At 40.5% G+C, this 26,816-nt stretch overlaps 1 protein-coding gene across 2 annotated transcripts in view; it reads right to left on the reverse strand.

Moving 5' to 3' along the window:
• Positions 1-26,816, reverse strand: part of LOC134608060 (ubiquitin-conjugating enzyme E2 E2) — a 237,185-nt gene that overhangs the window by 12,498 nt on the left and 197,871 nt on the right. For both annotated transcript variants that reach the window (XM_063450692.1, XM_063450691.1), the window contains exon 5: positions 10,732-10,879. In XM_063450692.1, the coding sequence (XP_063306762.1) occupies positions 10,732-10,879 (148 nt within the window). The remainder of the gene's footprint in view (positions 1-10,731; positions 10,880-26,816) is intronic.

The raw sequence follows: 26,816 nt of genomic DNA on the forward strand, positions 1-26,816 counted from the left end.
CCCTACATTTTCAGAAAAGGAAAATAAACATCCAGACACACGCACCGGGCTGTGAAAGCAGTCTTTAGAATGTGTATGCAGGCCTCCCAACTGTCTCAATTTATGCAGGACTGACGCTATGTCAGGGTCTCGACTGTTTCTTGGTGTCCTGCTTTTGGAGACACCAGAGAACTGTCCCAAGAAAGAGTAGTATGAGTGCTACGCGCAAGAGGCGCTTGTGCTTCGACCAAGCAGAGAGCACTGCAAGCTCCCTACATTTTCTGGCCTTAGTGTTCAAGCCTGCAAGACTGGATTCATGGTATACTCACCTGCCTATTCTTAGGACAAACGTGGAAAGGAGAAGATGGAAAGGGGGTGTCTCTAGCACCACCCCTTTGGTGGTGCAAGAGACATCATTTGCATCATTGACACAACTCCTTTTACCCCACCCACAGGCATCCTGCTTTATGGTATGCATATGCCAAGAGGCCTCTTGTCTGCAGCTCAGACCAGAAATCATTAAGAATGTGGCGGTGTAGTTCAGCTTAATGTGCCGAGTTCTGGAAACAAATTCTGTTTTGTTTTTTGCTGTTTTTATGGAGGGAAGGGGCCAAACTATGCACAATTGAGCTTATCCTCATTGATTAAACTCTGCATTGTGAAAAGTTTCAGCACTTTTTAGATTTCATTCAGCATTTTAGGGAAAATAATTTCTATGCGTCGAAAATGCAACAAGAAAAAAACAAAGTAAGTTATGTGGACAAGATAGCTTACATATTATTCCCTGCAGTGCAGAGGCTTTGCCATATAAATCTAATTAATATTTAATCACATCTGTTCATTAATGTATATTTTACCCTTAGGCTCAATTTGCGTACGTAAAAAACTATTTAAAGATTCTGCCTGTCATTTCCGTATTTGTTAAGTCTCAGAAAAGGGCCTGAGATTGCACATTAAAAGCCTCTTACTCAAATTATTAAATATATTTTCATAATTGCATTAAGCTAGAAAGGATATTATCTCATAATTACTACATCAGATTCCTTCTGCCACATGGCACCATACATAGTGATTATTAGATGTTTCCTCAAATTTGCCAGATATTAACAAATATGATTCAATACGGGAGGAAAATGTATTTAGAGATGGTATTAGAATGGGGTATAATTAACCATTAAAGTGCAAGGAATTAAATCAATTTGTTCTTTTGCATGCATTTTGTTTCCTTACAGTGACTATACGTATGCAAATATGAAAAGATAATAATAGATGCTTTTTAAAAGGCAATGCTGTACGGTTTTCAAGGCATAGTACACATCATTCTTTATTTTATTTGATGCTTTGCTAATAACAACACTGTTCTTTTAAGGCATTAAAGGACAACTATCACCTCAATACTAATTTTAATATAAAAATATTTTCATAAACTTTTGAAAGAAAATAATTTTTTTTAAATTAGATATATGTAAAAAGAAAAAAAAATGAGACAAACTCACCCCTACCTTTACTATATGATAGGATCTGTCAGTCATATACATACACCTTGTATCAGTCAGTCTCTCTGGCTTCCCCTGCTTCTGTGCAGGGAGTGAAGTAGGGAAGATCATGGAGACTAACCGTGGGGGTCAAACCATTTCCGGCCCAAGGTGTATGTATATAGCTGAAGGATCCTGTCATATACTATTGGTAAAGATAGGTTTTTCTCTCTCTTTTTTTTTTTTTTACATATACTTAATTTAAAATAATAAAAAAAAAAAAAAATCAATTTCCTTTCAAAACTATATGAAAAGATTATTGTATTAATAAAAAAAATTTGAGGCTACTCGAGACTGTGGGATCACTGAGCAGTGACTTGTTTAAATGTTTCCATATATACAAACATACCACTGGTGATATAATTCAGGACTTGAAGTCAACAAAGCTTCATTACAGGAAATGACGACGTGTACTGAATGAAAGGGCAAACAGTATGGATTGTTGGGCTCTTATCTGCCATCTCAATATATGGTTCAATTAAAAATTCTATGGAATTCTATGATTTAACACAGTGCTACAAAGTTCAATATGTGGCAAAAAAAACAACAAAAACAAAACAAACTGATGTAGGAATTCGTTATAAGGAGACACGTCCATTGAGAAATGACAAGTCCCAAAAAATTATAATAGCAATACAAAATCTGCTTTTCTGCAAAGTGACTCAACCACAGGGTACTTCTGACAAGGCCTGAGGGCCCTTCAGTACCTGTTTAATTATTGAAGTCATTGACATTAGGCACTTGCTGAAAAAGCACTTGATAATAGCCGAGATAATTCTAATCCTACGGTGGGGTCAATTTACAGCCAATAAAATCTGTTCGCCTCTTGCTGCAGACACTTCTATAACAGGGTAGGAGAAAGGACAAAAATACAACTAGGTGCTGACAATGATATATATTTCTTTTTCTTTTTTTTTTTTTTTAAATATTTTTATTGTTTTCACAATATAAATGCATGTATCAAACTGATTTTTTAAAATAGAAAGGCAAGTGATTGCCCACGCAGGGGCTTAAGCATTGGTTTAAAACAGTGTAGACATTTGGTTGCCTGCGCAGAGGACAGTTTAGCTTAACATTTTCGTTCACGGTACGTGGCTTTGTGCTATATAGTCTCATGAACTGTGTCGCCCTATTAGGTCAGTTAGAGCGTTAAATAAGTGTATTGTGTCAACTGGTGCGTGCAAGTGTTGTGCGTTTGCTGGTTGCGTAGTTGCTTTACGCTAGTTGTTCGGGCCATTATCTTATGTTAGCTGGTGTATGTCTTTAGTTTGTGTTAGCTGGGTGGCTTATTTGCGTTGTGTTGTCTGGTGTATGCAAGTGCTGTATGGCAGCTGGTTTGTGTCAGTGCTTTGTGTTAGTTAGGTTGTGTGATTGCTTAGTCGTTATAACATGCAAAGCAGTAATTAGGCAGTATTAAAACATTGGATCTACCTAACTTGTATATAACCGAATAAGATATTGTACACTGTTCTAACTTTGCAATTCTCATCGTACATATTATACATCAGAATATACTTAACAGTCGTTTAAGTATGCAGTTGTTGTCGTACTTTGTTTTAAAACTCAAAAACTACGTAACAGAGTGAATGCATCGTTACTGTGTAAGGGTGCATATTTTTAGATGCAGATTTTTAAAGGACATATGCGGGTACGTGTATGTCAGTTTGCGTGCGGTAGCATTAAGAAACATGCAGTCTTATGTAGAATGCTCATTAGGACATATAGAAACCTTATAGCAAAATACATATGCTAGAGAGTCCAACTTTCCCATCCCCCATGCGACTCGGATCCTAAACAGTTGTCTTAGTCAGCTTTAGAGAGGATCTCAATGTTGCTGGTGTCTTTCTGGTTTTGGGGCGAGAGCAGATTGGAGAGTGGCTGTGGGACCACTGAGCTTCTCCAGCTGACTGTGAAGAGAGAAAAAAAAAAAAAAAAAAAAAAAAAATGTGAGTCACTTCGCTGGAGGGGGCTAGATGGAGTCCGGAGTTCTGAACCTCCCAGTACCTCTCTCCGGGTTTGCCGCACCATGCGGTACCTTTTCCAGTCCCCCAGGCATCCCCAGTCACAGAAGGCCCCCTTCCTTCCCCCCCCCCAATGCTGTTGAACGTGCCCGCGGTGAGGTCCACCATGCTGTGGGCACTCAGAGACCGCAGCTGTCCAGCGTCCCCCCCCCTGTAGAGTCCACCAGGGCTTCAGCCTCCTGCACCTCCCCAGCATCGGTAAGGCCTCTTTGGAGCTCCAGCCTCATCCTGCCTCACCCTCCTCCGGTCTCATACTTGGTGCCGGCACGCAGCCCCCCGGTCACCGGTCCACCGGGTGGTCTGCGCACCCCAGCTCCACAGGGCTCGCAGATTTGGGGGCATTTTCCCGGGCCACCACCAAACCCGAGTAACAGGGCCGGCTCCATGCCAGTCAGTTCGCCGCCCAGGGGAGTCTAGTTGTGGGACCCGCTGTTCCGGGGGCCGAGGAGCCCTGGTCTGGGTTTCTATAGTGTGCGTGGGGTGCCCTCCCCATCGCTTTTCATGCGCGGGATATCCGTCCGCCATTTTGGCTCCATGAGGGAGGACAACACTCACCGGATGGGTCCCCTCCTCCAGTCTCTGAAGCTCGGACTCTTGGGCCGTGTGGGGGGGGAGCGGGGCCGGATCCGACCCCCTGCATGCCTCTTGTGTATTGCGGTTCCCGCTCATGCGGCTTGTGACAGGCTTTATGCGCTCCGTTAGCGGTGCTCGCCGGGTTTGTGCCGCAGCTTCCCGCTCTCTGGCTCCTCACCATCCGACTACCTGTCATTTCCTCGGATGGTTGGAGCAATTTCGGGTCCAATTGTGGTATTTTTAAGCTGTTTGATGCTGTTAGTAGCCGGAGCCAGCAAGGGTGGCTGCCGCTCGGCTCGGCGGCCCAGCCCCGCCCCCATGATATATATTTCAAGTGGCAATCAAGAGTCATTTTTGCCACCAATTGTTAACGCATATTTTAGATTCTGATCTAAAAAACAAACCAGAACAAAATATATATATATATACAGCTCTTACAGTACAGGATTTTTAAGAAGGGTGAAAACTTGGCTAGTAAAAAAAAATTCAGTTATATCTTATGGCCAGGAACTATATCCCATGAAATCACAGAGATTTATCAAAGCTTTCACAAGGCATCGCTTATATCTAACAAGTTGCCAGCACAAGCTTGCCCTAGTAGCTGAGCACCCCAACATGAAAACACCAAAGTAACAAACATATAGAAGGGATAGCCAGTATTAGCGGTCCTTAGAATGGCCAGGATTAATGGAGAGAATAGACAGAGATTGAGCCAAGGCCAAAAGCAGGAGGAAACAGGAAAAATGGTAAGACAAGCTAAAAGTTTAACCCCTTAGGGACCAAACCTCTGGAATAAAAGGGAATCATGACATGTCACACATGACGTGTCCTTAAGGGGTTAAAAGCACAGAGCTTAGTATTATCGGTAAACATGCCAAAACCAGAACCTAAATACATTCACCTGCTAGGGACGTGTTATTGGGTCAGCGAGAACCAAAACAGAGACAGGCATTGGCAGGAGAGGTTTAAAAATGTCAAGGCTTAACATGATTAATTTGCATCATCCCCGCGCAAAAAGAAGGTATGTGAATGGCTGGACACTAGTATTACGTCCCCGATGACCAACAACTGGGCTGCGTTGCATCACAATTGATGTGACTCATCTGGATAAGTTGAGTTGCATCAGAAATGACACAATCCTGCATGAACACTTGTGGGGTTGTGTAAATAGAAATGCCAGAATGACGCAACCCAGGAAGCGTAATACCGGTCCTGAGAGGCGGTCGGAATTAACGCACTGTAGACAAGAGGATAATCAGGGTTAGCCAAGGATAAGAGAGGTACACAATAGCATTTAACAAAGCCTAGTCAAAGGATTACAGAAGAAAGAATGGCCAGACCAGGCAGAGTCAATAACGCCAAAAATCACAAGAATACAAAAACGCACTATTGGGACACAAGAGACCATAACATGGCACTGAATATATGAAACAATCATCTATTTATGGTAGCATAATTTCCACATCCCCACAATGTGAGTGGACATTTAAAATGACGCAGGTCCACATCATTAGCAGCATTATGTTGACGCAGCATAGGACATGGGAAATGCTTGCAGTGGAATCAGAGATGGAGAAGATGGCTTGGTGCCAACCAGGGAAGGTCAGAACATCATGTGATTTCCACAAGGAAAGGGTAGGTATTGTTTACAAGAGCAGATTTACTATTTACAGAACAGAGACACGGACATTATCAGAAGTTATGTGATCTCTCCAAAGAAGAGGGTTTCAATGCAGTCATACTGCAAGCCCTTGGGTTTAAGGCACAAAAACAAGGTAACACCCAAAAATTTACCCATTCCTAATTTAGTTTTTTAGGCAGATTTAAAAAAAAAAAATGCTAAAGTTTAGAAAACTTGGTAGAGCTTTAAGCCCGTTCCCTGTAGCAGAGATGTCAAAAGGAGAACATTGTATCTCTTCCTTCCTTTTCAAATCCATCCAGCTAGTGTGTGCAACATGCATATGCTGAATGTCCGAATAAGGTTGACCTCCCTCCTAACCTAGAAACTGGGTTATGTAGAAACCGACAGCGTTGGCATTATAGCTTGCATCACATTACAAAAAAGCTTTACCATCTACAAGTGATGAGTTTAATTGTTCCTGGGATATGGGGAAACTACGGTACTTATCACACCAATCCCTGGTGGACACAGATTTATAGGATGTGATTAGAATCCATAGACCAGAATGGGAGCCTTTTGATAGGTACATTTGTTTCCTTGCCAAGGAGGTCCTGCCAGCACCAGCATTTGCCTAAGCAAATGAAGCAACTCCAAAAACTTCAAAGATAAGCGTTTATTTCATCCGTTTAATATTTAATTCATAAAAAAATAAATAAGGGTTTACGCTTGCATGTTGTAGTGTTTATTTCATCCGTTTAATATTTAATTCATAAAAAAAATAAGGGTTTACGCTTGCATGTTGTAGTGTTTTTCCTTTCTGGAAATGTCATTAGAACAGATCGGTCCTAAGCCATATGCAGCTATTCATATAAGTACTGGCAAATTTTGGCCTCTTGCACATGAGCAGGCACTGTTTAAAAACAATCTGGGTACCCATGCGTGTGCATACAGAATGGCAGGTCGTCAGCCTTGAATGATGTGGTTTGCTAATGGTGTAGAGAGGAGCTAAACAACAGCTGCTTTCCCATTGTTCTTTAATGTTCTGCGGTATGGGAGCTTTTCTTCTGGCTGAACACAGAGTGGTTGACATTGGACAATGAGCTGCCGACGCCTGGCTCTGGAAGGAATGCATAACTCTATAGCTGCGAAAATCAATGATTTTAGATTTGATAGACGCATAAATAAATTTGTGTAGAAAAATTAGTAGACCAAGTCTCATGAGAGTTTATCTATATTGTGTTGCTGATATGTGTAAGACAGATCGAGTGCTAGGATTTCCTTGAAAAAAAGTCATTTCGGTCTTTAACTCATTCCGGAGGGTTAGATTTTGAAGTTCTTTCACATTGGTTTCATGAGTCTTATACATTAGATTTAGGCAAAATGATGACCCAACATTGTACAGGGTCCTGACTTAGAACCATATGAATGGAGTTTTGTTTCTAATTTTACTGCTCTCATTTAATTTAAAATGACTTACAACAATGTTGTATTCTTTTCTTATACATGCAAAAGAATTGCTCACATATTTTATTTTTTGGAATTTAAAATGATACACCATGGCTGAAAGTGATCATTGGTTACCAAAAAACAAACAAAAAACACCCATGTTAAGTTTCTAAAGGTGCTGTACTTGCCAAGTAAATGTACATCTGCCTTATGATTTCTACATCACTTAAAACAGAGCACGCCTGATTGCAATATGTGAGGAAAACATCAAAACAAAAAAGTTGTAGCGGTAAAGAAAGAGAACTGAAATGAAAGGTTAGTGGTAAACGGGAGAAGGCCATGTCAACGATCCATGTCTTAAATGTGTTAAGAAACATGGCTTCTCAGTTCTGACATCAAATAGGGGAGCGTTACAGATATGTGCACCTTGGACCTTTGGGGATCCACCTGCTCTTTTTGCCTCCTTGTATAGCTTGACCCAGGCACATGCTGCTGTTAAGGACCTAAAGGGGAAGAGCATTTAACATATAATATTCTTTGAATATTGTGGGTCTTTATAATGTAGCACTATGTGGACCGTAAAAGCTGTTTGAATGATGATCGACCGGTTCCTTCCTTTTAAAATCCATCCAACTAGTATGTGCGGATTATATGCTGAAGTCCCACTAAGAAGGACCTCTCTCCTAACCAGGAAACTATGCTATTAACCTAGAAAATGGACTGTCATTTTTAAAAAAAATTTTTATAAAGTTTGATGTGAATGTACATCTGCTTCCCTGTTACAATACGTGCTGTGATATTTGGTTTGACCTATACAGTAGCAAGCTCCTCCCAACCCAGGAAGAAGATCCACTAATCATTTTTCTTCTCCCAAAACCCTTTGTCCAAAAAAAGTTTCCCCTTTCATTTCTTATGCGTCTCTGTGAATAGACAGCAGCAGTGCACATGTGTGAGCAGACCATATTTCTTTCTGTAAGAAAAGCACATAGCATGTGTTTGTGTAGTAAATAGCAATCTCAGCAAGAGGTGCAGGATTGGCTATGATTTCCCAGACACTTACTGGTTTGCTTTTGAAGGTAATCAGAGGTTAACAGGTGTGTGAACTTATTCAAAAACGGACAAGTAATAACTTAGTTTTTGGTTGTGCCTACAAGTGCTTGAAGTTTATATAGTTTATACAGTTTATACAGAAGAGCATCTGGTTGGGAAGGACCACATTGTCTTCAAATAATACCACAATGCCGCTGCTCAGCGAATAATAGCTCCGCTTTGAAGCCTGATAATATACACAGACACAGCAAGTAATAAAAACAAAACAACAAAACAAACAGCACTAACAACAAATATTTGAGATAAAGATATATGCTTTGCATAAAACCAAAGCAAAAATGTGACGTTTGGTCTTTGGTAACTGATTCCATTATGTTTAGAAATATCTCCATAGAGCATGTAGTTATTTGTTAATGTTATTTATGAAGAGCCAACGTATTTCTCAACACTGCATAATTAAGACAATATACCTCATGAAAAAGGAAAAGGCGACAATTTATAAAGTATAACAATTTATTGCATTCTACTAGCTGCGTAGGCAAATTTGATTAAATTCATTAGTAAAATGCCACGTTCATGTTTGCAAGACTGAACTAATAGAAACAAATCTGCCTAAATGAAGCACATTAAGTCCATTAATTAGTTTTTCTCCCAACATAGTTGCATAGCTAGCGACAGTAAAGAAAGATGCAAGTCCCTCAAATACAACCTTTTTTATTGAGTCAGAAAATAGAAAAATGGACACCTTTTGTCTTACAAATCGGGGAACTTAAAGGAAAATTTCCAGCACCACAACCACTAAAGAGTATTGTAGTGCTTTTAGGAAAAGGACTCAATGGGTGCAAGTTTGTTTTTTCTTCTTCTTCCTTTTTTAATACAAAATTTAAAGGGCCACTATAGGCACCCAGACCACTTCACAGAAACTGCTATGTTTACATTGAGGGTTAATCCAGCCTCTAGTGGCTGCCTACCTGACAGCCACTAGAGGCGCTTCCGCGATTCTCACTGTGAAAATCACAGTGAGATGACGCTGGACGTCCATAGGAAAGCATTGAGTAATGCTTTTCTATAGGTGAGGTTTGAATGTGCGCGCGGCTCTTGCCGTGCATACGCATTCGGAGCTGACGTCCGCAGGGGGAGGAGAGGTCACCAGCGCCAAGGAAGCTTTGCGCTGGTTTAAGGTAAGTGGCCGAAGGAGTTTTAACCCCATCAGCCCAGCGGGAGGGGGACACACCTAATAACCCTATAGTGCCAGGAAAACAAGTTTGCTTTCCTGGCACTGTAGTCCTCTTTTAAGCTAATTCAAATACAAAATGTGTGGCAAATGAAACATTAAATAAAATATAGACTACTAAGGTGAGGTGCTTTGTGTCCAACCTTTGTGTGCACTACACCTTTAATTAACTCAAAAAATTAAAGCTAAATAAAGCATGAATGTGTACCCTTACAGTCAAATAAATATATATTTATATAAATAAATAAATAAATAGTTAGATACATAATGGGGAATGGTGAAACTAAGAGGACAAGCTTTAAGTGCTTTAGATCGGTTTTCTCTTTTTTTTTTGTCAAACTACTTGAAAATGGTCTTGGAAAAAAAACTAGATGGATTTACACCCATAGAATCCTTGAACCATAACCATCTCCATAAAATGTAGAGATTAAGGTGCTTAGACAGAAAATTTCATGACTATTAACAATGCCATAGAAATGCACAAAGCTTTATTAGTACTGAAACATCATAGCAAGTAAAGATTACTTTCTGATTTGGAAATACCAATCCAAATGGATCAAACCTTTTCATAAAGTTTTTTATTTTATTGGTATTTTCATACTACATTCCAGGAGATGGCTGACATCTTCTGAGTCGACTTGTGTACCACTGTGATTTATTGAACAGTGCAAGTCCTATGACCTAGTGCAGAGGTAGGCAACCTTCGTCACTCCAGACGTTGTAAACTACATTTCCCCAGATGCTTTGCTAGCATTATAGCTGTCAGAGTATTATGGGAGATGTAGTCCACAAGATATGGAATGCAGAAGATTGGCTAACCCTGACCTAGTGATTAGCGACTGACAGCTGCCATCAACCATGAGGAAAAGTGGATTATGCTGGATTTGTCTCATTTTGTTCTAAGCACATGAATACATATATAAAAAAGAGCCCATTATTTAATTTGTGTAGACCCTTTGCATTTTTTGCCATTTCAAATATATTCTCAACATATAGGCATTTTCAAATATATTTTTATATATAATGGCAGGTCTGCTTTAATGTAGTTATACAAATGAATGAGGTATTTTATAGGTTTATGTATCGTTTGACCTGATTTAATTGGCCAAGCTATGACTACAAGCCAGATAAACTTGAAAACTACATAAACAGAAAACACATTTATACTTGGAGCAGGCAGAATGGGAAAATAGACAGATAGGAATTTGTAAATATTAACATGCACAATAAATCAATGTATGTGCACACACACACACACACAAAATATCTTACCAGGGTTGCAATCTGTGAGCAGCGAGCAGATAGACAGGAGAACTTTAGAAATCGTTAGGGCTGGGCTCCAGTTATCTTTCAGGATATCAAGGCAGATCACGCCCTGGCTGTTAATGTTACAGTGGTAAATTCTTGTCCGAAATGTCACCTGGTAGAAAACAAGATCTCTTGTCATTTTGTTATTTAAAAAAATAAAAGATTTATGTTGTTAATTGTTATAAAAACACATATACAATTATTGCTCATACAGTCCTACCAGACAAGGGCAAGAATACTTTTATATCTCCACCACCCCAACCACCCAAAAGAAAAAAAGAAACATTTAATAGCAATATCTCATGAAACAATAACATGCTTTGGATTTCAAATTATTTTAAAACACTTTTAAACACCTACTATTATTAAAGGCATGACACAGGTTGATGTAGAACCCCCCTCCTACCATCTATGCAATAGAAGAAAAAAAGAAAAAAACCGTAACAACTCTAATCACGATAACCACCGCAGTATACTGCCACAGTTAGTGTACAATGAGTGAAGAATCAAACAAACAAAAAAAAGGATTCTGCATCATCCAGAGCACGCCCCCTCTGCTTGGGACACCACTATGGGGAAGTTACATCTTCTTTATCCTTACAAACTAGTCGTACAATGCAAACATTTGCAGCTTAACACGGCTCTTTTCGTCTATGATTAAAAGGCTAGGTGAAACTTCTTCATCGTGGAATAGTTGTTGTGCATTTGTTTCATGCTCCACTTTTTGGAGGTTTGGATGTTGTCTAATCTGTAGACAGTTCTCTATATTGCGGCAGGAGATTGTATTTTTGAAGTCTGAGATTTGTAAATTATCTGTTAAACAAACTCAGGCTGGGACTGTTGCAAATCCACTGCCACAGAGATGTCCTAGAAATGGCAGATGGATTACTGTAGGATCTGGTAGACTTAGATATGTGGACAAAAGGCATACTGCACAGTCTGAAAGTACAGAAAATGAATTATGTAAAGACACAGATTGTAGTTATGTTACAGAGACAGACTCAGACACCGAGTTTGTGGAACCACCATCCTCTATGCCTAAGGTGAGCAAGAGAGCAGCCAATGACAAAAAGGACAAGGTGAGTCCTGATAGAAAGCAGTTGTTGTTGGGGGATTCTATCTTAAGATTTGTGGAGTTGGACAATAGTGGCTTTGTGAGATGTCTTCCTGGAGTTACTACTCACAGAGACAGGAGACGTATTTGTAATATTGTAAAGCGAGCAAAGCAGGAAGGGGAATTGGATGTACTTGTCCTTCTAGGGACACATGATTTGGCTTGTAATGAGGTTTCTGAGGTAAATGAATTGTTTTGTGTTCTTGCCAATGATATACGGCAGGCTGTATCCACAATGTCATTCTTTGAAGTTCTACCTGTGCATAACATTCAGAATGACAGGTGGATGCATATTAGCTTGTGGCTTGGTGAATGGTGCCGTGTCCACCCCGGGTACCACTCACTAAGGGGGTGCCCAGGGCGAACTTTCACAGGGGCTGCATATCGCCACCCCTGTGTCTTATGAAAAGGGACAGGTGTGCCATGTTCGAGTATCCACGTGATTTCCCATCCAGCAGCAGTAGGTCCTCTGTTATTGCAATCCGCGAGAGCGGATCGCGAGAACAAAGGACCCTGCTGCTGGATGGGAAACGAGCATGGAGAGTACTGGGCCCCTCTTCACTGCCCAGTGATGCTGTGCCACCGGACCACCAGTCGAGAAGGATGGGACGGGCAGGTAAGTGGCAGCACTTATTCCACACAACATACACACTGCATCTGCACACACTATACACACACTGCATACACACACTGCATACACTATACACACATTGTGTGCCAAATAAAGGATCCACCCCGGGTGCCAAATACTCCAGGTACACCCCTGCTTCAGGGAGATCATGCCAAACTAAACTTATTGATTTTTTTGATTGGGTAACTAAAATAATTGATCAGGGTGGTGCAGTAGACATTGCTTACCTAGATTTCAGTAAGGCTTTTTACACTGTTGCACATAGAAGGCTTATCAATAAACTGCAATCTTTAAGTTTGGATTCCAATATTGTTGAATGGGTTAGGCAGTGGCTGAATGACAGGCAACAGAGGGTTGTAGTCAATGGAGTATATTCGAAGCAAGGTCTAGTTACCAGTGGGTTACCTCAGGGATCGGTACTTGGACCCATTCTCTTTAATATTTTTATTAGTGATATTGCAGAAGGACTTGATGGTAAGGTATGTATTTTTGCTGATGACACTAAAATTTGCAACAGGGTTGATGTTCTAGGAGGGATAAGACAAATGGCTAATGATTTAGGTAAATTAGAAAAATGGTCAGAGTTGTGGCAACTGACATTTAATGTGGATAAGTGCAAGATAATGCATCTTGGACGTAAAAACCCAAGGGCAGAGTACAGAATATTTGATACTCTACTAATCAACATCTGAGGAAAGGGATATAGGAGTAATAATTTCAGATTACTTAAAGGTAGGCAGACAATGTAATAGAGCAGCAGGAAATGCTAGCAGAATGCTTGGTTGTACATGGAGAGGCATTAGCAGTAGAAAGAGGGAAGTGCTCATGCCACTGTACAGAACACTGGTGAGACCTCACATGGAGTATTGCACGCAGTACTGGAGACCGTATCGCCAGAAGGCTATTGATACTTTGGAAAGGTTAAAGGATCTTAACATGTATAGCTTGGAGGCAAGATGAGACAGAGGGGATATGATAGAAACATTTAAATACATAAAGGGAATCAACACAGTAAAGGAGGCGATTTTTAAAAGAAGTAAAAGTACCGCAACAAGAGGACATAGTCTTAAATTAGAAGGGCAAAGGTTTAAAAATAATTTCAGGAAGTATTACTTTACACAGAAGGTAATGGACATATGGAATAACCTTCCAGCTGAAGTGGTAGAGGTTAATACAGTGAGGGAGTTTAAGCATGTGTGGGATAGGCATAAGGGTATCCTAGACTTAAGATAAGGCCAGGGACTAATTAAAAGTATTTTGAAAATTGGGCAGACTAGATGGGCCAAATGGTTCTTATCTGCCGTCTCATTCTATGTTTCTATGTGATGTTCCAAGCAAAGAAGAGTGTTGTGTGTTCAGGAAACCCTTAAAAATGGCTTGATAAAACCAAGGGACTGCATCCAATATGATTTAGTGGTTATGGTGCTTTTAGATTCCCTTTAAAGATAAACAAAAGGATTATGACATCTGCAGTTTCGGTAGGGATCAAGAAGTAGTTGAAATAAGTAATTCCTGGTCATTTTATTGTATAAAATGTAAGAGCATGGGTGAGATGGGCGAGAACGTTTAATCATGAAAAAAAATTGTGGCTGCCATCAGGGAGCCGAACAGCCTCATTCATGTTATTTTGATAGACTGTGTCTTTTCAGCTGGCCATGAATATAAAACATTATTATATGACTCGTGCCATTTTAGATTTGAATATCTCAGAGGATGCAAACATACACCTACATTTTGAACAGGGTGAGAGGAGACAGAGCTTGTTGCAAAATAACCCGGTTAAAAAAAAACAAAAATACTCGAGTATAAGCCAACCCGAATATAAGCTGAGGCCCCTAATTTTACCCCAAAAAACTGGGAAAACTTATTGACTCGAGTATAAGACTAGGGTGGGAAATGCAGCTGCTACTGGTAAATTTCTAAATAAAATTAGATCCTAAAAAAATTATATTAATTGAATATTTATTTACAGTGTGTGTGTATATGAATGCAGTGTGTGTGTATATGAGTGCAGTGTGTGTATATATGAGTGCAGTGTGTGTGTGTATGAGTGCAGTGTGTGTGCATGAGTGCAGTGTGTGTGCATGAGTGCAGTGTGTGTGTGTGTGTGTGTGAGTGCAGTGTGTATGACTGCAGTGTGTGTGTGTGTGTGTGTATGAGTGCAGTGTGTATGTATGAATGCAGTGTGTGTGTATGAGTGCAGTGTGTGTGTATGAGTGCAGTGTGTGTGTATGAGTGCAGTGTGTGTGTATGAGTGCAGTGTGTGTGTATGAGTGCAATGTGTGTGTATGAGTGCAGTGTGTGTTTGAATGCAGTGTGTATGAGTGCAGTGTGTGTATGAATGCAGTGTGTATATGAGTGCAGTGTGTGTATGAATGCAGTGTGTATATGACTGCAGTGTGTGTGTATGAGTGCAGTGTGTGTGTATGAGTGCAGTGTATGTGTATGAGTGCAGTGTGTGTGTATGAGTGCAGTGTGTGTGTATGAGTGCAGTGTGTGTGTATGAATGCAGTGTGTGCGTATGAGTGCAGTGTGTGTGTATGAATGCAGTGTGTGTGTATGAATGCAGTGTGTGTGTATGAGTGCAGTGTGTGTGTATGAATGCAGTTTGTGTATGAGTGCAGTGTGTGTGTATGAATGCAGTGTGTGTGTATGAATGCAGTGTGTGTATGAATGCAGTGTGTGTGTGTGTATGAGTGCAGTGTGTGTGTGTGTGTGTGTATGAGTGCAGTGTGTGTGTGTGTATGAGTGCAGTGTGTGTGTGTGTGATGTAGAACCTTGGTGGGGGGTGGGCATTTTTAATATTTTTTTTAATTATATTATTAATTTATTTTTATTATTATTTTATTATTATTATTGTATTTATTTTTCGTCCCCCCTCCCTGTTTGATACATGGCAGGGAGGGGGGCTCTCCTTCCCTGGTGGTCCAGTGGCATTGGCAGTTCAGTGGGGTGGGGCACTTACCTCTCCTGCAGCTCCTGTCAGATCCCTTCTCCTCCGTGCAGCTCTTCTGTCAGCTCACACTGTAAGTCTCGCGAGAGCCGCACTATGACCCCGCGGCTCTCGCGAGACTTACACTGGGAGCTGACAGAGGTGCTGAACGGACCGCCGCGGAGGAGGAGAGAGCTGACAGGAGCTGCAGGAGAGGTAAGTAACCGCACACAGCCCCCAGGCTGTATTATGGCAATGTAAATTGCCATAATACAGACAGTGACTCGAGTATAAGCCGAGTTGGGGTTTTTCAGCACAAAAAATGTGCTGAAAAACTCGGCTTATACTCAAGTATATACGGTAATATTATGTCTCCATTAGCCTTTCAATAAAATGCTATATATTTTCCAGTTGATAAAAGCATGCTCAACAAATGTCTCAAGAGGTCTCGAATGTTGAGGAAACCGATATCAACACCCGCAAGCCCAGCACAAATATTGGCACTTTAAATATTAAAAAGGAGATTGTGACACATTGCCTTGTAGACAGATCTAATGGCCCTTCAATGATACCTGATGGAGAAACTGAAAAGATGATGCATATAAATAATTCACTTGGTCGACAGAAGTACAAACTGTGACATGCATCCACTTAATCAGATTTATTGCAACAACGAAGGATTTTAGCAAGGAGATCCGTATATATATATATATATATATATATATATATATATATAATTAAAAACTGAGCATCCACAACATTAAAACCACTGACAGGTGAAGTGAATAACATTGATTATATCATTACAATGGCACCTGACAATGGGTAGGATATATTGGGCAGTAAGTGAACAGTCATTCTTGAATTTCACATGTTGGAAGCAAAATAGGCAAGCAAAGAGATCCGAGTGACTATGACAAGGGCTGAAAAAACAACAGCAATTCTGGCCATGATAAAAAGGTGTCAGAACACATAGTGTATTGCAGTTTACTGCGTATCTGGCTGCGTAGTGGGTGCAAGTGCGTCTTTTATCTTTGGAAGATATGGAAGCAGGATGCACTGGTGAAGGCAGTGTTAGGCTCTTAGCAATGTTCTGGGAAAGTTTGGGTCCTGGCATTCATGTGGATATTACTTTGATATGTACCACCTACCTAGAAATTGTTGCAGACTGCATACACCTCTTCATGGCAATGGTGTTATCTGATGCCAGTGGCCTTTTTCAGAAGGATAATGCTCTCTGTCACACTGCAAAAATTGTCCTAGCATGGTTTGGGGAAAATGACAGAGTTCAAGGTGTTGCCTTGGCCTCCAAATTCCCCAGATCTTAATCCACTTGAGCATCTGCAAGATGTGCTGGAACAATCTGATCCATGGGGGAAATGTCCCCAAACATAGACAAACGCAGCAGATCAGGGAAACCCTCTAATTTCCACATTGGCCCACACTTACCACCCTGCGAGATAGCTGGCTGTAAGTGCGAGCCGTCATAAAACAAGTAGGTCGCAAAATGAGGACCACCTGTACACACATTATAAAATTAGAAGTCAAAAAAGAAATAGGCACATGCATATTTTTAATTTATTTCAATGTTTCAATGAGATAAGACAACCAGCTGCTTATGTCATCTGCATTGTCGCTAAGCAAGTATCACTAAGTCTGGTTATAAAGTTCTTCATATTTGGACCCTCCAGCAACTGGGTTGGATAATCAGGATTATTTATTTAACCCCTTAAGGACACATGACGTGCCTGACATGTCATGATTCCCTTTTATTCCAGAAGTTTGGTCCTTAAGGGGTTAAAGGGTATCGCCAAGCACCATGACCTCGTCAGTGTTTTGAAGTTGTCATTGTGCTTTGACTCTGTAAGCACATACAGAGTTAAAAGCCCATTGCTGCCAGAAGTCTATCCACCTCTGGCAGCGACATTAGCCATTCCAAAACAAGTCTTCCAGGCTGGCTAAATTTTTGCATAGTTGAGGTCTGTTGTCAGAAGGCATAGTATGCTGGTAACAAGCCCTCTTCTCTGTTCTGCCCAAGTTTCCCCTCAGCTCATCCAACTTAATGTTCGTCCCCCTATAGTTAGGGTGAGTAACATTACCGGTGGAGTACCCGAACTTGGCATTGAGAGTCGATAGAAGTAAGATTATCCCTATTTGTTTAATTATTTTTTTGGGGGGGGGGGGGGGGGTTGGGGCATGTCAGCAAAGATTACTCTAACAAAAAGTAGTGTTTTATTAAAATGCAGTTAAAAAAATAATAATAATTTGATTAACCCTTTAATTTGTCAAGTAGGTTAAGTTTGTGTACAGACTTTTTTTTTTTGCAAAATGTATTTTCTTTTTTAATTAGTTTTGGAGTCACTTTTCATGGGCAGAGGATATATTCAAGTATAAAAGCTATACATGAATTAATTAATGACTACATAAAATCCTTCCTAATACTAAATGTATTAATCTTACAGAAATCATAAGTGATTGGGGGAGTACAGACTTTTTGTACTTTCAAATCATTTGCTTGGTGGCCCCTGCATTCTAGTATATATAAAAACAAGGCAACTACATATTAATCTAATAATCATTAGAAACAGTTATATAGCAATTCTCACCACATTTAAAGGGACCTTATAGGCACCAACACAATGTTAGCTCAACTAAGCAGTTTTTGTATATAGATCATGCCCTTGCAGTCTCACTGCTCAATTTAGGAATTAAATAATTTTGTTTATGCAGCCCTAATCACACCTCCCTGCATGTGACTTGCACAGCCTTCCTAATCACTTCCTGTAAAGAGAGATCTAATTTTAAACCCCTTAAGGACACATGACATGTGTGACATGTCATGATTCCCTTTTATTCCAGAAGTTTGGTCCTTAAGGGGTTAAACTTCCTTTATTGCAAATTCTGTTTAATTTAAAATGTAATATCTCCTGCTCTGTTAATAGCCCTCCAAACCTGTGAGCAGGAGATAACAACTTCTAAGTATGTTACATCTGACTGAAAATTAACCATTTTGTTTTCTTGCAGACTGTATCAGTCACAGCCAGGGGAGGTGTGGCTAGGGCTGCATAGACAGAAAAAAAAGGTGATTTAACTCCCAAAATGGCAGAATTGAGCAGTGAGACTTCAAGGGCATGATCTACACACGAAAACCATTTAATTAAGCTTAAGTTGTTCTGATGCTTATAGTGTCCCTTTAACAATAATGAACCACCAACCTTTCACATGGGGTGAAATAAAGACTTTTTCTTAAAGTTTCCCTAGTTAATGGGAGGTTTTGCTACTCTAGTTTGTATCACTAAAAAAATGTCTCTCCACTTTAATGATGTAACTACAGCACAAAAAGTTGTAGGGATGAGGAGAGGAAAGCAGCGCCACAGGAGCCTTAGTGCTGGAAATAGGTTAGTACAACTTTTATTTTATACATTTTTTACTGCAAACGTGGGAATGGGGGACCTATATTTATCTAGGGACAGAGGCACTAAAGTGTTAGGAATACAGATTAGTGTTCCTTTAAATTCTGTTATTTTAATTGATACAATGTAATATGACACTATGATAAATGTGTCATTCCATAAAGATATTACACAAATAAAAAGGTAATGACAGCAGATGCCATCAATACAAAGTGAAAGAAAAAAAACGACACAATGCAGAGATGGAGGAATGTTGCGGTGACTTTGCACAGGCATCTTTAATATAGGAAGAGAGCAGCGCAGACAGTTATATTGACTGTAAAAAAAAACACTCCAGTCATTTGTTCAAGGCAAGCCTTTGAATGAAAGGCTTTCAGAGTAACAGAATTGTCTGTTTGTAGAAGTGACATAATGATCATTACGCTGACTGCTGAACAAGTTCTGGTATTCAAAAGCCATGTTAATGCAAAAAGGGATTTCAAATTCACTGCATGTTTAGTGAGCCAATTATACAAGAAATGTTATTTAGATCGCTGACCAGTCCTGCTTGTACCATGCATGGGCTTTCCTCATATGAATGCAGTGTGTGTGTATATGAGTGCAGAGATTATGATATGTCACTTTCAAACACAGCTATTATTTGTGTAGATGTAGTTCTAGTAGATGTGCTTGATAGCTTCTTGGGGTTAGCTTTGCAGGTGATAGAATTGGTAATCTTTACCAAGCCCATGTTTAGTTTAATGAACATGAGTATCACAACATATTTTATCAGCATTTTTATAAATTCTTATTCATGCAGATTTAATATATTCAGGCAGCTTTACAATGGAGATATAAAGTAGCAAATCAATAAAAGCAAATGAATATAAAAAGAAACAAGAGGTGAAGAAAAACAAATACTCAAACGAGTTTAGAATTGCTGAGAGATTGGCAGGCTGTCATCTTTCGACAAGATAATTTTCAATATTCTTGTACAACTATGAGGTGCTTATGTGGGTAATTATCAGAAATTCTTTATCTTAAAGGTGTTTTTTTGTCAATTGTATTGAATTTTAAGCAATTCAACAAACAGAATAAGTTAACATGAGAATAATGTGTCATTGAAACGATAAATAAGATTTAATTGTTTTAGGTAAACACTGTGTCAGTAGTAATTCGATATACAGTAGGTCACCGGGATTGTGTGCTAAAGGTCGTCAATATACCATACCATGTGAAACCACAAGATACAGCTTAGAACAATGAAGAAAAAAAAAAAGGAAAAGTTTATACCGTTCTATGAAATTGGGTTTTGAAGTTTTTAAAAGTCAGGTCATAAAAGTTGTCTTTTTCATTACTTCATCACCATTAATTCACAAATGAGGATTTGATCTTCATTATAATTTGTTTAGTGTAACATATGTTCTGATAACATGTTCTATACAATGCAAAACATCTTCAGTTTTCAAATAAACCTAGTATATCCAAAGTCTGAGTGTTATTTCATATGCCAAATATAGAATTTGCTTACAAAAGGGAAAGGGTGAGTCTAAGTACCATAACAACTTTGCACTGTACCCATTCCCAGCTAGCTCTGAGGGTAATTCATAAATGCAGGGACTTGGCTCTTTCTCCTCCACAGTAGACCACACGTGCACATAGTCAAGAGTGTCAAAATGCGAAGCTTGTTTAATAACGTAAAAATTACATCAGCAGTTCAATGTCTTTTGACATAAATAGGAGATACACAGAAAATGTCTGCACTTAATAACGGCATTCTTTCATTTGACATAGCTCTTAAGGTTTCAGGTTTCCATGCATTTTTCACAGCCAAGTCATAAAACTTCATATATTCCTCGAATCCAACTCTGCTTGACCCACTTCAGTCTGTATTCCACGCTTGTCCCTCTGTTGAAACAGCTGTGACCAAAGTATCCAACGATTTAATCACTGCTAAATCTTGCGGCCATTACTCTATCCTAATTCTCCTTGATCTTTCTGCTGCCTTTGACACTGTTGATCATCAACAGCTTCTTCTCATTCTCCGTAATCTCGGTCTATGAGATACTGCTCTCTCCTGGTGCTCCTCCTACCTCTCCCAGCACTTTTTCAGTGTTTCTTTCTCTGGCTCTGCCTCTTCTTCCCAACCCCTCTCTGTTGCCGTTCCCCAAGGTTCTGTCCTTGGCACCCTACTGTTCTCCATCTATACTGCCTCCCTTGGTAAACTCAGCTACATTCCATTATCATTTATATGCAGATGGAACGCACATCTACCTGTCCTCTCCTGATCTCTCTCCGTCAATCTTGATTCGTGTCTCTGACTGCCTCTCCGTGATTTTTTGTCAGCTCACTTCCTTAAAGTCAACCGGTCCAAAACAGAACTTATGGTCTTTCCTCCCTCAAGTGTTGCTACTCCTGTGTCTCTCTCCCTCCAAATCAATGGCGTCACCATCACCTCTTCCTCGCAGGCTCGCTGCTTCGGTGTTCTCTTTGACTCCAACCTCTCCTTCACCCCTCATGTCCAGTCGATCAACAAATCCTGCCGCTTCCATCTCAAAAACATAGCTCACATCCGCCCCTATGTAACACCAGACGGAACTAAGGTGCTGGTCCATGCCAATGTTCTTTCTCGCCTGGACTACTGCAATCCCCTTCTCAGTGGTACTACGTGTTCCCAGATTGCACCTGTCATGATCGCTCTGCTTTGTTCTGATGTCTGGACTTGGCTTCTGGTATTTAGTACTCTTTTTGCTATTCTTGCTTAGTTTTTCTTGTTTTTTTTTTTGGGGTTTTCTAGTCTATGTCTGGTTTTCTTTATGCTGGGATTTCTGGGTTCATTCCTATAGTTCGTCCCTGGATTTCCCAGTCTCCAGGTTTCCTTTAAATGTTTGTTTTATGTTGCCACACCCGTTTGTTTTCCATCATTCCTTTCTGTTTCAGAGTCATTCCTTTTCATTCCTTTCTGCTCAAAGCTTCTGCCCTTTCTTGCAGATAAGTGCTATATATGTCTACTTAGGATGTTTTAGCATACATTAGGCAGTGTAGGACCTGCCAGATATGGGGTACATTGGCGTTGTTGGCAGGCTTATGCAATGTATGATCATATAGTGTGACTAAATCCCCATGATTTCCATATGTTGTACTTAGTTATTTCTCCTCTTGTTTTGCCTATGTTATCCTGTCTTGTTTTAGTTTGTATACCCAGTCCATGTACAGTCCTGTCCAGTCATGTTCATGTTTTCCTCATGTCTTGTGTATATGTTCTGGGTTTAGCTTACTATCCTTCTCTGGTTCTGGGTTCTACTAGTTCTGTCTTGTTTTCATGTTTGGTGCCTATCTCTAGTCTTGCCTTGTTTCTAGTACTGGATACAATCTTGCTGCAAAGCCTCCCTATTAAGCTCCTGGGAGGTCTGCTTAAATTCCAAGCTCCTAGTTCCTGGTATCCGCATAAGCTGAATCAGGGTCTTGGTATGTGGCTGCACAAACGCTGGTGCTCAACACCAGGGGGTGTGTGGTTACCCTGCACCAGACCCTGCTAATCCACCTCCACACTGTGACTCCTACTTAACATCAGGCATACTCCTACTTAACATCCCGGCCCACGCGCCGCCGCCTGGACACTGTGTCTGGGTCTCGGGCACTGGACTACCACCCTGACAGCACCTCTGCAATCTATAATGAATGCGGCGGCGAGGCTCATTTTCCTGTCCGCCCGCACCTCCCACGCCTCCCCCCTCTGTCAGTCCCTACATTGGCTTCCAGTTAGATACAGGGCTCAATTTAAGATTCTGGTGCTTGCTTACAAGTCCCTACATAATGCTGCTCCAACCTACCTATCCTCCCGAATACATAAGTATGTCTCGTTAAGGCCCCCTCCAAGACTTCTCTAGGGCTGCACCTTTTCTGTTGAACTCCCTTTCCTTCTCTGGTAGACTTTAACCCAGTCTCCACTCCTTCAAAAAATCTTTGAAAACACACTTCCTTCAGGAAAGAATACCATTTAAACTGTTAGCGGGTTTTCACCCTCCCCCCCTCCCCTGCAACTGTAAAAAATCACCTAAGTTCTCAGTGAATACTTTTCTACTAACCTATTTCATAACCCATACATACCTTTTATGTCACTATAACCCACTCTAGTGGCGTACTAAGGGTGAGATGGGGGGCGGTCCGCCCTGGGTGCCACTCATTGGGGGGCGCCAGGGGCGCGTTTTCATGCTGCTTGCAGGAGTCTCCACATCCAGCAGCAGCAGGTCCTCTTATTGCGATATGCGAGAGTGTTGCCGCATGTTGCTATGGCAACCCGCAGCAACGCTCTCGCGGATCACGAGAACAGTGGACATGCTGCTGCTGGATGTGGAGACTCCTGGGCCCCTCTTCACTGGACAACCATACTGTGCCACCGGACCACCAGGGAATGAACACACACAAAAACAATACACACTCATTACACACACTTCACACACACACACACACTGCGTGCACTACACACACACACACACAAATACACACAGCATACACTATACACACACACACACACACACACATACACACACAGCATACACTATACACACACACACACACACACACCATACACTATACACACACACACACACATATACACACACACTGCATACAGTACACAAACACTACACAAACACACACTGCATACAATAAACACACATTTATACTTGTGTGTCTGTGTCAGTGTATCTGTATGTGTGTCTGTGTCTATGTGTCTCTGTAAGTGTGTGCGTTTGTATCAATGTGTGTTTGTATCTGTGTGTCTATCTGTATATGTGTCAGTGTTCGTCTGTATCTGTGCATGACTGTGTTTCTATTTACCTGCATGTGCATACCTATGTGTCTGTATGTGCATACTTATGTGTCTGTGTGTCTTTATGTGCCAGTGTATCTGTGTATCTATGTATCTGCATGTGTGCCAGTGTGTGTATATTTAAGTATATGTGTATATGTGCATACATCAGCATTTCGCCAACAATACACACAAATACAACCCCTGCATCCAAATATCAACGCTACATAAAAACACACCACATATTCAAAAAACAAACTACAAAAAAAAAAATGCACGCCTGCATTCAATTGCCAACACTTCATGCAAACACACCCCTACATTCACTCACACATACTTCATACAAAAACATGTTAACACTCAAACACTGCTCAGTGCTAAATACATTAAAAAATGCAAACACTGCTCAATGCTAAATACATTTAAAAAAACATGTGTGGGTTTTTTTACATTTTAAAATTGAGGGAGCCAAATATAAGATCTGCCCCGGGTGCCAAATGCTCCAGGTACGCCCCTGTCCCACTCCCTCTAGCATGTAAGTTCATTGAGCAGGGCCCTCAACCTCTCTGCTCCTGTGCATCCATTTGTCTGGTTACAATTACGTGTCTGTTGGTCCACCCATTGTACAGCGCTACGGAATTTGCTGGCGCTATATAAATAATAAATAATAAAAGACAATCATTTTTTTAACCTACCAATGTCAATTGTTCACACCTAAATTCACATAATATACATTGTCCACACTTTGCATCACACAATGTAGAGTGCACATGCCTATGCTGAACACAATGTTCAGAATGTTCCAGTCACTGACATTGTGATAGTAAATTTATAGATTCCATGCTGGTAACCCATCATACTCACACTCTCTAACTGAACATCACTAACAGGGCATAGAATTGCACCAAATTAAAACCAAAATCCTACCAACACCACCTCATGTTTTCATTCCCAAAACTTACAGTGGGCATCTAAGGTGACTCATAAGATTTATACCAACCTGGGTAACTCAATATAAGATTTTGCTTCCACTAGATTAACAATTTAATAAAGTGATAAACAAAGCTAACTACAGAGGGAATTCTCTAGTACCATGAAAGATAGAAATTAATATGCAAAAAAAACATAATTTAATACATATGAAACAAAGTTTGTATACATAAAATGAAACCGAACTATCCAAAGCATAGAAACCCTAAACTCACAAGGGATCAGTAAGTAAACACTTCTCTGCAGGAAACTACAAAAGAGGGTTTCCGAGAATTATGCTTGTGTTCTTATTATATAACCCAGTTATGATATGACTAACCCCGCTCTCAGTAACAAAGTAAGTGAAGGGGTCTGGGAAGGATGAAAGTCCATTTTGTAATATCTGTCCATCATCGTGTTATGCTCATTCAAACCTGCAAATTGTAAGTGCCTCTTAGGACGCCTGTAAAGTGCTAATACTTGCTAGTTAACATTAAGGCAGGGACCAAGCTCAGGGGAATCAAGACTGCTATATACAAGATCCACGAACTCCACATCCCCATTTTACAACCACTAGTTTGCACGGAAATTGCGATGCACCTTATTGGGACACTACAGACACCCATATAATTTAATTTGTTCTGTGAATTAATGGAATGGCAATGTTTACATTGCAGGTTTAACCACTTAAAGGAACACTATAGGCACCAAGACCACTTCAGCTAAATGAAGTGGTCTGGGTGCCAGGTACCCCTAGTTTTAACCTTGCAGCCGAAAACATAGCAGGTTTACACTTCAGGGTTAATCCAGCCTCTAGTGGCTGTCTCCCTGACAGCCACTAGAGGCCGCTCTCTCGATTTACACGGAGTAAATCGCACTTATTTGACGCTGGATGTCCTCACTGAGTCTAGTGTTAAAAAAGATCCCCTTAGGAAAGCATTGAGTAATATATAGGCGGATTTGAATGCGCGTGCGCCTCTGGCCGCGTATGCGTATTCGGCTCCATTTGGAAGCTGATGTTGATGGAGGAGGAGAGGTCACCAGTGCCGAGGGAGCCCGGCGCTGGATTAAGGTAAGTAAATAAATGGTTAATTAACCATTTATTCGTCACGGAACGGGGTCCTAGTATCCTAAACGGTGAATACATATTTGTATTCCTAACGCTATAGTGTTCCTTTAACCCCTTAAGGACGGGGGACGCGCTATGCCGTCCTTAGGGAACCGGCTCTAAACGCCGGGTGGCGGCATAGCACGTCCCCGCTGTCCTAGGTACTTACCCGGTTGCCGGTGATCCCAAACTGGCGATCGCGGTATGGGGACTTACCTGGGAGCCCAGGGAGTCCCCCCTCCTTCCTCTTCGGCGCCCCTGAGCCATGTGATCGTGAGGTCCTTGCGTGGACGGCATTGCGAGCAGGGGGAGTGCCCTTAAGGACTGAGCCAAATATACACGTTATGTTAAAAACAAAACGTAAACAAAAACTTGAAATTGCGCTATATGTCTATTCAGGCGTAATTCACCTCGTTCATATTATGTACACCCACACTTATTATATATAATTTTATTCAGGGGAAACAGGGCTTTCACTTAACATCAAATATTTAGGTATAAAACATAATTTATAATGAATAAAATATAAAAAAATGGGAGAAAATAAGAATTAAAAACAAAATGTTTAGTTCTACGTGACATTCTAACTGTGAATGTCATAATACTGTTAGCCTTTACTGCAATGTAATACACATATATGTATTCAGCGATGTCTCACGTGTAAAACAGTACCGCCTATGTACAGGTTTTATGGTGTTTTGGGAAGTTACAGGGCGAAATATAGCACGTTCCATTTTTCAGTTTTTACACATCGAAATATGCCAGATTGTTTGCTGGGCCTATGTTGCCTTTGAGACAGTATGGCAGCCCAGGAATGAAAACGATCTCCATCATGGCAATCTATTTGCAAAAGCAGACAACTCAGGGTATTCAAAAAGGGGAATGTCCAGTCTTTTTAGTAGCCACTTTGGTTGTAAACCCAGGCCAAAGTTAGTGTTCATATTGTTTTTGCATTTTCACACAAAAAAATTGCACTTTTACTGATGATGTCATTGTCAATATACATTTTGTTGCTCTAAAACATATGTGTGTTCAGCGATATCTCACGAGTACGACAGTACCCCCGGTGGAATGAGGCCTTTCGAGCAAC

This window comes from Pelobates fuscus, chromosome 4, assembly GCF_036172605.1.
Source record: "Pelobates fuscus isolate aPelFus1 chromosome 4, aPelFus1.pri, whole genome shotgun sequence".
Classification (NCBI taxonomy): Eukaryota; Metazoa; Chordata; class Amphibia; order Anura; family Pelobatidae; genus Pelobates; species Pelobates fuscus.